General features: G+C 55.2%; 1 protein-coding gene across 1 annotated transcript in view; it reads right to left on the bottom strand.

Annotated features, from left to right (window-relative positions):
* ABR (ABR activator of RhoGEF and GTPase) overlaps positions 1-9,253 on the bottom strand; it is a 95,062-nt gene extending 85,809 nt beyond the window's left edge. Inside the window, exons 1-2 of the mRNA XM_065418078.1 lie at positions 8,756-9,253; positions 7,909-8,605 (exon numbers count right to left, since the gene is read on the bottom strand). Coding sequence (XP_065274150.1) covers positions 7,909-8,605; positions 8,756-9,253 — 1,195 coding nt within the window. The remainder of the gene's footprint in view (positions 1-7,908; positions 8,606-8,755) is intronic.
* Between the last annotated feature and the right edge of the window lie 5,644 nt (positions 9,254-14,897).

Genomic DNA, 14,897 nt, shown 5'->3' with positions numbered 1-14,897 from the left:
AATCAGGAGAGCTGGGGAGGTGGGCTAGTGTCACAGCTGAATCCCCCCCTTGCAGCTTCAAGCGAGTAAGTTACTCATCCCCGAAAAAACGTTAATTCCGTGGGGATCTTTGATCCCCAAGTGCTTCACGGACTGTGCCGGCCCAGCCACTGAAATGCAGCCACCCCAGGGCAGCAGCTGAACCACGCCCAGCATCCTGCACAACAGGGACGAGAAGGCGCATTGTGGCCAAGGAGCCAGGGAAAAAACCCCTAGGGCCCTGGGATTTCCAGTGTCTGCCCTGAGCAGACAGGCCCTGGGTGTTGTAATCCTGCTGGAGGAAGAGAGGGGAATTTCACAACTTGGGTGAAACAATGAAACGTGGGCTGGGACACGCTGCCTTCCTTCGGAAGCGCCTGGGTTGTCGTTGTCACTGTCACTGTCACACACACACACACACACACACACACACACACACTCTCTCTCTCTGTAGGGCTCGAGCCTAGCAGTGCAGGCCTGGCCAAAGCGAATATTTGCAATGCCAGCCAGGCCCTGGCAACGGGCCACGCTCGGGGAAGCCAGCACAGGCTGCAGCTCTCCATCGAAAGGGAACAAGGACACCCAGAGCTGCCAAGCAGACTACAACTTCTGCCGTCTATTCTACTCTACACAGGGTCCTACCCTGCCCTGTCCTGTAGGATCTGAGCACCTCTCAGTCATGCACGACATGGCATCACGTGACTGACAGCTGTCAGATGTGGATGATTCTTTCTTCTCCTCCCCGGGGAGAGCTGTGTGAGCAGCCAAGCGGTTGGTTGCGGTGGGGTTCTCCCCTCCCCGTACGGTCACGCTGCTCCGGTAGGGCTGCCCGGGGGGGGGGAGGGAGGGGCAAGTGGGGCAATTTGCCCCGGGCCCCGCAGGGGCCCCACGGGAATATAATATTCTATAGAATTGCAACTTTTTTTTATGGAAGGGCCCCCGAAATTGCTTTGCCCCAGGCCCCCTGAATCCTCTGGGCAGCCACGCTGCTCCGGGTTTGGGTCAGAGAAGGCCGGTGGGAGCAGGGCCCCTGGGGAGGTTTGGGGTGGCCCTGAGTTCCTGGGGGTCTGGGACCGACCCCGTGGGATGCTGTTTGCTGCCCAGCTGGGCTCTGCCCCGGTGGTAGAAAGTTCCACGGGCCCGAGGGGTGGAGTTATGGAGCTCGGTCCCCAGCCCGGAGCCATAGACCCCTCTAGATACGCTGAGCCCAGGCCGCTGAGCGCCTCGAAGACCAGGCCCGAGACTCTGCCCTTGACTCTGTTCTATGGGAGGCCAGCGCAGAGAGCAGGGGATGGGCACGGGTGCTGCTGAGAAGAGGCGCTGCAGCTGGAGAGTGTGTTACTCTCCCCGAACGCGGCACCTTCTTGGGCTCTGCCATTGCCTCTGGAGCCCTTTAGCCCTGACACACATGCCCCAGCCTGGCTGTGGGAACGAGGCAGGGGCTGAGATGCAGCCGTTGCAAGATGGCAATCACCGGCCTGGCCCGGGCAGCCGTTCCAGCCTGGAGCAGCAGAGTCTGACGCTGCCTTCAGCGGGGCAATGCCATGGAGCCTATTTCTGCAGCAACACAAAGCTGCTCCAATAGCCAGCATTTCTTTCCTTGATTTAGAAGCTGTTTTCACACAGGGACACTTCTGCTCAGAGCTTTTCCCCCACCCATTCGTCTAGTCTTCACCCCCTCTGGAGGGGAGAACAGCGGGAGTCCCTGGCCCCACTGTATCCCTTTACCGCTGGCTTCCAGTAGCCTCCCACCCCACACTGGCAGATTGGAGGGGAGAGCCACATTAGCAAATTCTCTGTAACGCTCCCACTCGGAGAAATGCCACCTGCTCTGCTGTGGTTTCCACCTTCCTGTTCCCAGGGCCTCCTGGTTTCAGAGCAGGCGTGAAGCCGCTTCAAAGGCCCCAGAAGGGTTGAGACCTAGTGTGGTTTTGTTCTTTCCTGGAAGTGTTTTAATTAAAACACTGCAGCTGTCTGTGTCCTCCACGGAGATGCTACAACAGCATTCAAGGGGGAACTGTCCACATGCTTAGACTCAAAGAGGCTCCTGGCAAATCCCATCCCCAGTCAGGAGGCGGACATCTCATGCCTGGAGTGAGAATCCCTCAGGCTCCCAGCACCTCTCCACCCAAGGTCTCAGAGTGTTTCACAAACATTCCTGTCACGGAGTGTGGGGGGAGACCAGGCCCTGCACCCCCGGCTTCCTGCGATTCACCGGGACTCTCAGCCAGCCAGTAAAGCAGAAGGTTTATTTAGACAACCGGAACACAGGCCAAGACAGGTCTTGCAGGCACACACAACAGGACCCCCTCAGTCAGGTCCATGTTGGGGGGCCCCAGGGAGGCCAGAGCCCCGTCTGGGCTCCCCTCCATTTCCCCAGCCAGCTCCAAACTAACTCCCCCTCCAGCCCCTCCTCCTCTGGGCTTTGTCCCTTTCCCGGGCCAGGAGGTCACCTGATCTCTTTGTTCTCCAACACCTTTAGCATCCCCTTGCAGGAGGGAAGGGCCCCGGCCATTAGTTGCCAGGAGATAGAGTGTCGGCCATTTATGTGCACTGGCCCTTTGCTCTGCAACAATCTCACCCCCTAGAGACTTAAGAAATGCATAGGGGAAACTGAGGCATCCACACAGTATTCAGAGGAAACATTAAGAACAGCCCCCACTTCGTCATAATTCCTACCACTCTGAGGTCGGTATCATCCCCATCTTACAGGTGGGGAAACTGAGGCAACTCACCCTAGGCCAGACTGCAAGTCAGTGGCAGAGCTGGGGGGAAAAGCCACAAAACCTCAATTCCATGAGACCATCCTTCCCTGGGTCCTTCTGCTGTGTGGGGTACTCAGGAGAGACACAAAAGAAGCCCTTTTGTGTATTTAAGATTTTGTGAACTGGATTTTCTAGCCCTCCTTTTAGCGAGGCCATGGGGAACTTTGCAAGGCCAGGCTTGCCCAGGGGAGGGCAATCGGGGGGCAAAGGGTACATGAAGAGGGCATATCCTGATATTCAGCCCGAGTGACATCTAGGAGGCTGTGGAACCGTCTAAAGGTAGACGCCCAATTGCTTGGGCTGTTTAAACTGGCCAACGCCCTGCACAAGCTCCTGTAGGGACCGGTACTCGGACAGCAGGGACGACTGATACTTTGAGTCTAACGATGACGTTGGAGGGCTGCTCGCAGCCCACACCCGCTGCATGCAGCCCCAGAAAACATGGTGCACAACACACGGAGCTCTCCAGCTGCGCTGAGGAAGGGAGGGCTGTGGAGACTCACAACGAACTGGGCGCCCGAGTTCAACAGCAAAGAGAGCAGCATGGCGCCCTGCAGGTCTAGACGCGCTCCCAGGCTCAGCAGGGTTCCGACGCGGGCAGACTTCGCTGCTGTCAGCGGAGCTTGGGTTGGAGTTTTCGAGGTGCTGGCAAACCTGGCGCAGTTCTGCCCCAGGTGAGCAGGCAGCCACGTGACCCAAAGGCAGAACATTTCCATTACAGAAACTGGCGCTGCAGCTAGACCCAGGGCTGCGGGTTCAGTTTACTGCTTGGCTGTGACTGGATCCTCTGGCCAGCACCATCTTGGATTACTGCCCCATGGCCCCCGCCCCCCAGAGCAGGGGCTGGGGAGGGATTTTGTTTCAAGAACAGAAATGTTCAGAAGCCTGCGGCTCGTGCACCGCAGCATCCCCCGACGAGCGACTGTACCCAAGACACGCCCCCACCGGCAGCAGAGCTAGCCAACAGCCACGCCTGCTGCCACGCCTGCAGCTCGGCGGCTGAGTTGATCCCAAAGGGCAGAAGGGTAGAGAAACAGGGCCCCGGCACACTGTGGCACCACTCCCGGATCACTATGCGCGCAGGGCCGTTTCCGATGCACAGCGTGGAGAGAGGGGACAGCCGTCTGCAGCTGTCACTCGCTCTCTGGCCCTCAAACTCCACTGGCATCAGTGCAGTCATTCCCAAGGGGGGTATCGGGCCCTCTGCAGTCAGTATCTCTTACTGCCCTGAGTACGTCTCATGAGACCAGGCAGCCCAGATGTGCTGGCAAAGTCCCCGTCTGGAGAGGACGCTCATCACACCAGGGGATCTCTCAATGGGGTCACCTACTCGTAGGCATTGCACTGAGCCTCTCACACCCACTGCATAAAGCTTGTGTCCCCATTTCTAATGGTCAGCTCCCCCCCAGGGACTGCCTCTGCCGGTCAGTCAGAAGATAACCGGACAGGGAAGCACTTCAATAATCCCGTTCTCCCGCAGCGAAGCCGCAGGGCATTTGGCCTCACTTTGTATCTGGTTGTGTTACAGGTTGTCCCTATAGCAGATGGAGGTGAGGTCTTCCCAAAGCAGAGGAGACCCCAGTAGCAGCCAGGCTCCCGAAGCGGGTCCCTGGCAGAGTGACCACAGCACTGCCATTCCCCGCATGCCACTCGTCTCCATCGAGGGCAGGGTGAGAGCCCACTCCCTCCGCTGCACCCAGACCACCTGTCGGCTGCACGATGCCAGGCACCAGAATGAGCTGTGAAGGCAGCTGTTTATTTCACGGCAATGATGGGTGGAGGAGGAGAGAGGTCAGGGAGGGTAGAGATGAAGGCCAGCCTGGCCCCTTGTTCTAACCATCTGTTTGCTTACACCAGGATCTTGTCAGTCAGACCAGTGAGAGCTGGCATGTGTGTTACCCAAAATGCTGTGTCCATCATATGACTGTCACATGCCTTTCCCCCAAGCGATAGCTGGGAACAGAGACGTTTTGCAGACATCCTCATTTAAATTAGTTTGTGATTAATATGATTTCAGCAAAACCCTACGTTTCCTCCACTAGCCTCCATCGGACAATATACGCCAAAGCTTCTTCCATTGTTTGCAGCATTGTTCTAGCCAGGCTGGTCCCAGAAGCGGAGACCCAAGGTGGGTGAAGTCAGAGCTTTTACTGAACCAGCTCCTGGTGGTGGGAGGGAGAAGTTTCCAAGCTTCACAGAGCAATTCCTCAGGTCTGGGAAGCTCAAAAGCTTGGACCTTCCCCACAGAATCCGAGAGACAGACGGGACCTCAAGGGTCATCTCCTCTAGCAGGAGTCGGTCCAGTAAAAGACAGGACCTCCCCCAACCTAGCTTCTCCCTGCAGACTCCTCTCTTCCCAGCCAGGCGGCACTCCAGAACTGATCGGCGACATAGGGATGTACTGCCGAGAAGTCGTATTGGCAGGATGGCTGCAGATTTACTGTGCTCAGATCCACTCAGCGCAGATATTAAAGCAGAGCCGCATTAAACTCAGAGCTTCGCATTAAAATAATGAGGGCTGCCAAGCCAGGGCTACCATTAACCAAGCGCAAATCATCCCAGTTGGCTCAGTGGTGAGAGACCGAAGCAGCGTCAGTGTCTGGAATACTCCGTGCATGAGACAAGACAGAGACGTGACAGAGGTCTCTAAAGAAGAACTGGGCAGCACAAAGTGAAGCATCTGTAAGTGAAAAGGGGATCTAGACACCCAGCTTTATTGTACTCTCAGCTTCTGCTTTTAAATGTCACCCTCTCTCGACCGCGTCGCTGTCAACACACAGACTGTCCCGTGTGTGTGACAAAGGCAACGGCTGATGCAGGAAGGAAACATTCAGGTCAAATCTGGACCAAGCTAATCATCATCATCTGACATCTCTACTGTCCCTTTCAACCAAAGGGCTTTGCAAATCCTACTTATAGAGGAAGCCATTCACACACAGCTCAAATGCAACCACATCTAAGGTGAAAGGCAGCAATCAGATGACAGCTATTCACTGCTCAACTGGGGGTGGAGGAAGAGGAGATGTTTTGGCTAAGGACAATGTGACAAACCCCTTCCTTTACAAAAAACAGTGCCAATGAGATCCGAGCAGACAGGGCCTTGGCCTTCCAAGGTCTTGCCTGAAGGAACCCCACACAATGGACAGAGGAAACCCAGTTTAGCTCACATGGAAAAAGGAAAAGCTGGGCTGGATTAGACACCATGGAACCCCAATGGACCGGCCTTGATTTGCAGAAATTCCCTTCGAGGAAATCCAGGTAGGCTTTGGTGCCTCCACTGCACAGTCCCCAGTAGCTGGAAAGTCTGAGGACCCAAGGCAGAGACCTAACGCCCGCTTAAGGGGTTTTCCTACACACCAGCCAGGTGTCAAGCCACTGATCAGCCCACCAAAAAGTTACAGGGAGCTAATCACAACTGGGAGAAGAGCCCAAGGATTCAGTGCTGCACCGAGAGGACCCTCACGCGTGCTCCCCCTCCTAGCATGCAGCCTCTTAGCTAGGGACGCTCGCGACCAGCCCTTCTACATGGGGGCCGCAGAGGCATTCCCCAAAGGCAAGGGAGGCTCCAGGCTGGAGGCAGAAAGGGAGGGATGTGGAAGACGCAAGCCGTTAAAAGCCGCAGTCTGTTAAAGCAAGCAGAACGATGACACGGTTGCAGCGCTTTGGGAGCAGACGCCACCTGGCAGGCAGCTCATGGGCATCCGAGGAGCTGGTCTTTTGCTTCCATAGCAGAATGCAGTAAACTAGATGAGGTTTCTTTCAAGCAATAGTAACACACCTTGCCTATCCAAGCGCTCTAGGCACGCTGACAATCTTACCACCGCACACTACACCCGGAAGCATTGAAAAACAAACACTCCAACAGGAACAAATTAATTCAGTGCAGCCTGACAGTGAATCAGCAACAAAAAGGTGAGTAAATTAGTAAATGATGTTCCTGTAACTGTCCCAGTCATGCTAAAGCAGGATTAAAGACACAGTGAGAACTTCAAGGCATCTGGAATGACAGACCTTGCAAAGAAATAGGGCAACATGACACAGAATAGCTATTAGCCAATTGCATCTTTAGCACCATAAGACGTCTCGTAGGATCATCGACTCTAGACTTGCAAACTAACATTATGCCAAACGCATTAGGAGAAATACAAGCTCGGTATTAATGTCTGCCACTCGTCACGCTAACGTGCAGCACGGCCACCCCAGAGCTTCTCTTTTCACTGGTTAAAGCCATCTCGGTCACACCTCTCCCAGTCACCACCAGACTCCAAGGGACCTTCCCCGTCCAATTACCACACTGCTCTACTCTAAAGTGCTCAGTAACAGAAGTCACCTTTGAACACGTATCTCAGCCCCTAAGCAGTGAACCAGCATAGGTGTGTCTATGTCGGGGTGAGTCCCAGCACTCAATACGCACAGGCCAGGAACGTGACCGCCCATGGAGTATTTATCCCCACACAATCTAGCCCCAGACATAGTGCCAAGGAATTAACGGCACCTGTGGCCGAAGCAGCCCCTTTCTGAGCAGGGCACTGATCAGGTGTCCTGCTATACATGCCTTGTGCAGAGTGGAAGGATATTGGACTATAAATAATGCACGCTCAGGTGATCTGAGAATGGAGATTTTGGCAAACTCCCAGTGCCATCTCTGCAGCTTTGGGGCAGCTCTGGCAGGTAACGCAGGGCCAGCACCGAAGGGCAGTTTGGGGCGATTCCCCTGGCAGTATTAGGAGAAGAGACACAGATGCCAAGACCACAGCCAATCATGCTGACCAACACTGCCTCCCTGGACGCCCCATCTGTCGTCTCTTGTCTTGCACTTGGATTGTGAGCTGTCTGGCCCAGGGACCAGCTTTTTGCTTTGACTGTACAGCGCCTGGCACAACAGGCCTGGTCCAGGACTAGGGCTCCTATGGTAACACAAATCGTGCCCCAGTGCCACGCAACCCCCCACAGCCCAGGCAGCCCACCCCCTCCACTCCGCCAGCAATTCCTGTGACCTGCACTCCCATACCAACCACAGGAGCAAGTTGGCCCAGCCTGCACCCCCTTCGCCAGGAGATACAGGCCAGGGGTGGCATGGACAGGGAGGGGTGCCACGTAGAGGCAAGGGGTGCCACCCGCCTACCTGCTGAGGAGCCGTCCTCGTGGTCAGAGCTGTTGTAGCTGCAGTCACTGCCTCTCTCTGGGGAGCTGCAGCTGGAGGAGTCCCTGCCAGGCACATCCAAGTGTCGCCTGTGTCTCCAGGGCAGCGGGTGCTGCTCTTCGTGCTGCACGGGGGAGCTGCGCCCATTCGTCCCATCCAGCGAGTCCAGGTCCCGGCTGTGCTTGGGCCACCTGCCCCCTATGGTGGGCAGCCAGCGGTGGGGCCTGTCCTGCTCCTCCCCGGACCCCCGGGGTAGGATCCTGAAGCCTAAGAGGACGGGATTCAGGAGGAACTTCTCACTCACGTCCACCTCCTCGTAGTCGTGGTCAACGCTGCCCTCCCCGGGGCCAGGCGTGTTCTTGGCATGGGGCTGCCGGCCACGGACCTCCCTAAAGATGGGCTCACTGCCATGGGGGTGCCCAGTGGGGGGCTCGCTACCATGGGCCTGGGCAGGGATGGGGACAGGGGGATCGCTGCCATGGGGGTGCCCAGTGGGGGGCTCGCTACCATGGGCTTCCCCAGGGATGAGGGACTCGCTGCTGTGGGGGTGCTCAGTGGGGGTCTCACTGTCATGGGCCTCCCTGGGAGCAGGCACGGGGGGCTCGCTGCCATGGGCCTCCCTGGGGACGGGCACGGGGGGCTCGCTGCCATGGGTCTCCCTGGGGACGGGCACGGGGGGCTCGCTGCCATGGGTCTCCCTGGGGACGGGCACGGGGGGCTCGCTGCCATGGGTCTCCCTGGGGACGGGCACGGGGGGCTCGCTGCCATGGGTCTCCCTGGGGACGGGCACGGGGGGCTCGCTGCCATGGGTCTCCCTGGGGACGGGCACGGGGGGCTCGCTGCCATGGGTCTGGCCAGGGGGGTGCCCAGCTGGAGCATCGCTGCCCTGCTCAGTGGCCAGGCCATCTGGCCCCTCCTGGGTGCTCCGGCCTACAGGGTGCTCACGCCTGGGGGGCTGCCGCCTGCCCTGCCTCCGGGCCCGCGGGGCTGGCTTGTGCTGCTGCAGCTGGTGCTGGATGGCTGCGGCCAAGCTGTGCACCGCGCGCCCCGCGGCTCCCCTCTTGCCAGGGGGCATGTCCGGGAGGGGGACCGGCTCCTCTGCCTGCCCGTCCGGGGAGGGGGCCGGGGGCTCCCGGGCCAGAGCCGTCTCCAGGTAAAGGACTTTGAACTTCTCCTCGGCCAGCGCCTGCTGCAGCTGCCTCAGGTTCCCCCGGCAGCGCTCCAGCTCCAGCTCCATGTCCCGCACCGAGCCCAGCTGCATGCGGGGCGCCGGCTCCCCGGGGAACTCGGCCTGCCAGTGCCGCTGGAACTCCGCCGGCTCCCACATGCTGCCCGGCGCAGCCCCGAGCCCACGGCGATGGGCGGCGGGGCTCGGAGCCCGCGAGTAGCGATCCGATGCCCCGGGGATGGGCGGCCGCCGCAGACCAGCCCGGCGGAAAGTTTCTCTCTCCCCCCGGCAGCTTCCGCTCCGGAGTCCTGTTGGGGCCCTGACGTCGCGGCCCGGCCCGGCCCCTCTCCGGCACAGACCCGCCTCCCCCTGGCCGAGCAGGCGGGGCCCGCGGGGAGCGCCCCGCCCGGCGCAGGCCGGGCTCTGCGGGGGGCGCCCCTCACCGTAGCGGAGCCGGGCTGCGCTGGGGGAAGCGGCCGCACCGTGGGGTGCCAGGCCTCGGGCTGGGCTGGGGGAGCTGCTGGCTGGTCCTTGGGGTAACACTCCGACTAGCTCTCATGTATCATACCTGGCTCTCCAGCCTTCCCGGAGGGGACAATATCATTATCCCCTTGTGCAGATGGGGAAACCGAGGCTCAGAGCAGCCAACTGACTTGCCCATGTGCCAGGTCTCCTGGATCCCCTCCAGTTATCCGTCCAGTAGGCCACTCTGCCTCTCAGCCAGAAATGGCCACGAGGTAGTAACCAGAGCCCAGCCCCACCCAGGGAGAGGCCGTGCTGGGGCCCAGTTCTGATGCCCCAACACACATTGATTGTGATGGGTCTGCCCATGGAGCACGGGCATTGGAGGCTGGCTCAAAGCCACCCCCGCGCAGTGAACTGTCTGCAGAACCTTTGTGGGCCAGCGAAGAACCTGGAGCAGGTTTCATGTGACAGAGTTGGGCTCTGGTGTTTGTTTCCCCTCCCGTCTCCCTCCGCTCCTGTGCAGTTGAGCAGTTTTGCTCTCCCTGCCCACAGCTGCGCTAGAGACAAGGCAAAGTTATTGTTAAGCTTCATTTTGCAAGCGTGTTACACACACGAAGCAAAACCCATCAGCCAGGTGTGTCATGGCGACTTCTGATTGCGGTCGGCTTTCCATCCCCATCCTTCACCCCTGCGTTCTGTTCCTAACCTCCCCTCCACTCCACCACCCCCAGGTCCCACGCCCACACCTTCTGTCCGCCCTCCAGCGTCCGGGCCTTCCAACCTGCCCCTCCAGCCCTGCTGGTGGGACTTTGCTTCTCCAAACGTAGGAACATTTAAAAGCAGCGTCACTCTTTGACCTGACGCTGTTTACCCAAAGGCGAGGGGAACGGCGGAACGCACCAGGACGGTCACCCCGGTATCTGGGCGCTGCACGCTCTGTCATGGATCTCTCCTCACAGCGCCCCTGCAGGCGGGCTCTGCGCACACTAACTCACTTGTCCAAGGTGGTAGAACAGAGAGCTGGGGGCTCACAGGCCCAGCCTAGTATCCTGACCCCACACCGCTCCACTGTAGTACGCAATGAAAGAGCCTCATGATTTTTTACGTTTGGCACCTTCCAATACCCCCACTGCCTTGCTGGTACCCCGGGCTGCACTGTATCCAACCCAGGGAGAAGCCCCTCAGGGCAGGAGCCTGTCCTAGCTGGAATGCCATGCACGCCTATGATTCTGCAGAAGCAATAAGCGCAGCTGGCCCTGGGCACCAATAAATCCCTCCCCAGCCCATCCTAACAGTTGGAAAATAATCTCCATTCTCGTCGTCCAAGATCAAGCAACTGCTTGGCACAAAAGATGAGCTGTGCACCACACCCTGAGGGCTGGCTAGCCCACAGATTCCCAGAGCAGGGGTAACGCTGCTGGATAGCTGCAGTCAGGGTCTGTGCTGCACGTCTTGGAACCGGCATTTTCCACTGGCTTCATTGCAGGCCACCAGAGCCACCGTTTGTAAAGCATGGTCACAGGGGTGCTGGCTCTTCACGGAGAGGCGGGATCAGGTGGTTATAAACGACAGCAAGTGGCTCAGCTGCAGGTAGGGCTGGTGGGAGAGGGTCGGTGCTAGGGCTCCGTGGGCTGCTGGCTGGCGAAGCCTTTGGCTAGGCAGAGTGAGATGGGAGAAATAATAAACGATCCTGGAACCAGGCTAGAGAATGAGGCTAGGGAAAGCATGGAGGAAGGCTGGATGCAAACAAGGAAAAAGAAAAGGGTAGATTCTCTGGAACCAGAAGAACCAGCAAGTAGGAGGGCAGGAAAGGGAACGGGGGGGGGAAATCACATGCTAGTAAACTCCCTAGGTAAGGACAGAAAGACGGGGGAGTTCTGAGGATTGCAGAGTGGAAATACAGTAAGAGCTCAGACACTGTCTGGTGGGGACGTGTTAGTGGAATGTAAAAATACAGAACAAGCAGGGAAGCGCCAAAAGACAAGGGTGCTAGGTCAACTAAAAATAAGCTGCCAGCTACCCAAATTCCTCCCTGAGACTGCAGTGGAGGTGTGTGGTATGCCAGATGAAATGTCAGAAGAGGAAATATAGCAAGATAGAAGTGAAGATAAGGTGATTACTGCTAAGAGGCTACTTAGCAGAAAAGGAGGTGATAGCCAGCACTTGACACCTGTGCTGTCACATTTAAAGGAAGGATGCTACCAGATAGGGTAACTTTAGGGTCTCGGATGTTCTGGACTAAGCCCTGGATTCCTCCACCTGTGAGATGCTACAGGTGCCAAAGGTAGCATATAATTGCAAAGGGAAAATATGTTCAGTAAGCGTGGAGGTAACCAGTCATTATATGATAACTGTGAGGAAGGGACAGAACAAAACTGTTGCAGCTGTGGAGGAAAACACAGCTCAGCATATGGTGGATGTACTGAGGCAAAGTGTGCTAGAGAAATACAAACCCCCAAATTACTAATAACATCTCACATGCAAGAGCTGCTAGGAGATAGCTAGATCTGGGGAAAGGGAATAGCCCACAACAAATGAACGGGCGAGAAGTAACGAGTGACATTGGGGTAAGGAGAAGACATAGTACTTATACAAAGAGAGGTTTCAGAGTAGCAGCCGTGTTAGTCTGTATCCGCAAAAAGAACAGGAGAACTTGTGGCACCTTAGAGACTAACAAATTTATTTGAGCATAAGCATGAAGTGGGCTGTAGCCCACGAAAGCTTATGCTCAAATAAATTTTTTATACAAAGAGAGTCATCGTGTTTCTGATGGAAGTAATACATTGTACATCTCAAACAGGGAAGAAAACAGAAAATTCAAATAATTAAAGCTGTTAAAAAGTACTTGTGGGTTAGCAACCTATCAGTGGAACTACTTCCTACCTTCCTAGGTGAAGGAAATATTGAACATTAAAAGAATGGTGGTGGCGTCTTTCAGCTGGAATGCCCAGAGCCTAATAGTGCCTGGGCAGGAATTAAAGCAAAATATTGTTATGAAAATAAAGCCTGATATAATATGCACACAAGAGACTTGGCTAATAGGAAAACTAAGCCATAAAATCCCAGGATATGGCATAGCTAGAGAAACAGAAAAGGGTGGGGGTGTTTGCCCCTTCATTAAGGAGAGCCTGAACTACCTTGAAGTAGAGGTTAAAAAGCTAACTATTGAGTACAAAACAATACAAAACAATTCTGGGCCTCTAACACTTCATAGCATTTATAACCCAAGCCAGAAGTAGAGGCTATGGACCTGAAAGCATTCATTACAGATGGCACCTGCCTGTCTGTTAAGTGTGATGGTCTGAACAGTCACAACAGATTGTGGGGAAATAAGAAAAATGATAAAAATGTAAAATATTGAGAGCAATTCTTCGAAGAGGATAATTGAGTAACATTAAACCCTGGTGCACCGACCAGGCTCAATACAGCTGACAGAAGCCTGGATCTGGGAATAGCGTTTAGCACCATAGCAAGTGATGGCTGCTGGGAAATGTGCAGAGGAGGGAATGGGTAGTGACCACTTCCCCACGTTAATTACTTAGCAAGGAAAAGGAAATGCCAAAGCCGAGGAGAATCTCCCCATGTGGAATCTCAAAAAAGCAATCTGGGAACTCCTTCGAACCAAAAGTGAGGAACATGTGACTGAGCAATTTACTAATGGAAACCGAAAGACAGGCAGAATGGCTATTCCTAGGATACCAACACTACCTAGAGATAGGACAAGTGTTCCATGGTGAAAGACGGAATGTGAAATGGTAAGTAGGGAAAGGAATAAAGCAAAAAGAAACAATCCTGAAATAGTGAGGACTTAATGAAATATTACAACGGTAAGGGGGTTGCCCAAAGGGCTCTAAAAGGAGCAAACAGAGGAAGCTGGGGAACATCCTGTGGGGGAAATGAAGATACCAATGCAGCGGAGGTGTATGAACAAATTAGGAACAGGAATGGAACAAAGAGTAAGATCCCCAGAATACCAAGCCTTGCGGTTGCAGGGCCTGGAGTAATGAGCTCCAACAAAGAAAACGTGGAAATTCTGGCCACCACGTTTCCCAAAGTCAGTAATGAGGAGGATGAGAGGGTAGAACTTCAGGAGAGAAAACAAGAATTCCTGAAGGATAATTATGAGATGACGATGAAGAGGTGGGAGGAGGATGTGAATATTATTTGAAAGTAAAATTTTAGGCATGTGGGAACTCCAAAAAGTGATAAGGAGCAAAAGAACCGCACCAGGCAAGGCCGAAATAAACTCTGAAATGTTTAAACATCTACGTGAAAAACTGAGGGCGATACTAAAATGATGTCATAGCATAATGGAGAAAAGGTGAAATACCTAAGGCCTGGAAACATGCAATCAGAGTCCCCGGGAGGAGACCGGGTACGTTGACCTCAAGCTCTGAGGCATCCAGACCAGCTGCCCACATAGCATGTTTTGGTAAAGCCATGTAAAGAATGGCCTCAGAGATGAATAGCAAAGGTTCATACATGAAACACAAAGTGGGTTCGGAAGAGGGAGGCGTGCAACTGATGACACTGTAGGGATAGAGATAGAAGAACAAAAAAGCATGAGAACCAAAGAATCCAATAGAGTAACCTGCCCTGGCCACAGAAAAAGCCTGCAATGTGTTATGGAGAGAGGGTATTATAGGAAGAATGTACACATGGGTAAGGGACTTCTTCTGCAAAAGAACGACACAAGTGCAAATAGGGAAAGCTTTTCCCAATGTATTCTCAACTGCAAATGGAACTCCACAGGCTGGTGTCATTACTGCAGCCCTCTTTAACATCGTGATCAATGACCTCTGTAAGGAGATGAGTACAGGAATTGGGAGCACATGATTTGCTGACGAGGAAGCCCCTAGGACAGGCTGAGGTGCAAGTGCCCCCAGCTCCAGGAAGCAGGTTGGCTCCTGTCGGAGATGTGAGAACAGGCGATGATTGAGCCGAGTGGTCTGTGGAGTAGAAACCTCTGGGAATAGAGAGGCCCCTGCAGAAGGCCCAGGCTTGGGGGAAGGGAAAGTTAGCACTGCCCCCCCCCCCCCTTGGTAAGGCAACTCCCATCTTTTCATGTGCTGTGTATTTATACCTCCCTACTGTATGTTCCACTCCATGCAGCTGATGAAAAAGCTTATGCCCAAATAGTCTCTAAGGTGCCACAAGGACTCCGCATTGTTTTTGCTGATACAGACTAACACGGCTACCCCTCTGAAACTTGAGGTACTGAGTTAGTTGTATGTGGAAGAAATAAAACCAAAGCCCTGAGAAGAGGGCCTGAACCAGATTCTGAGTGTGGTGTCCCTCTTCCTGGGCTGAGGGGACAGGCCCGCAGCCTATTATGCTC

This window comes from Emys orbicularis, chromosome 17, assembly GCF_028017835.1.
Source record: "Emys orbicularis isolate rEmyOrb1 chromosome 17, rEmyOrb1.hap1, whole genome shotgun sequence".
NCBI lineage: Eukaryota > Metazoa > Chordata > Testudines > Emydidae > Emys > Emys orbicularis.
This window is presented reverse-complemented; position numbering and strand designations above follow the sequence as displayed.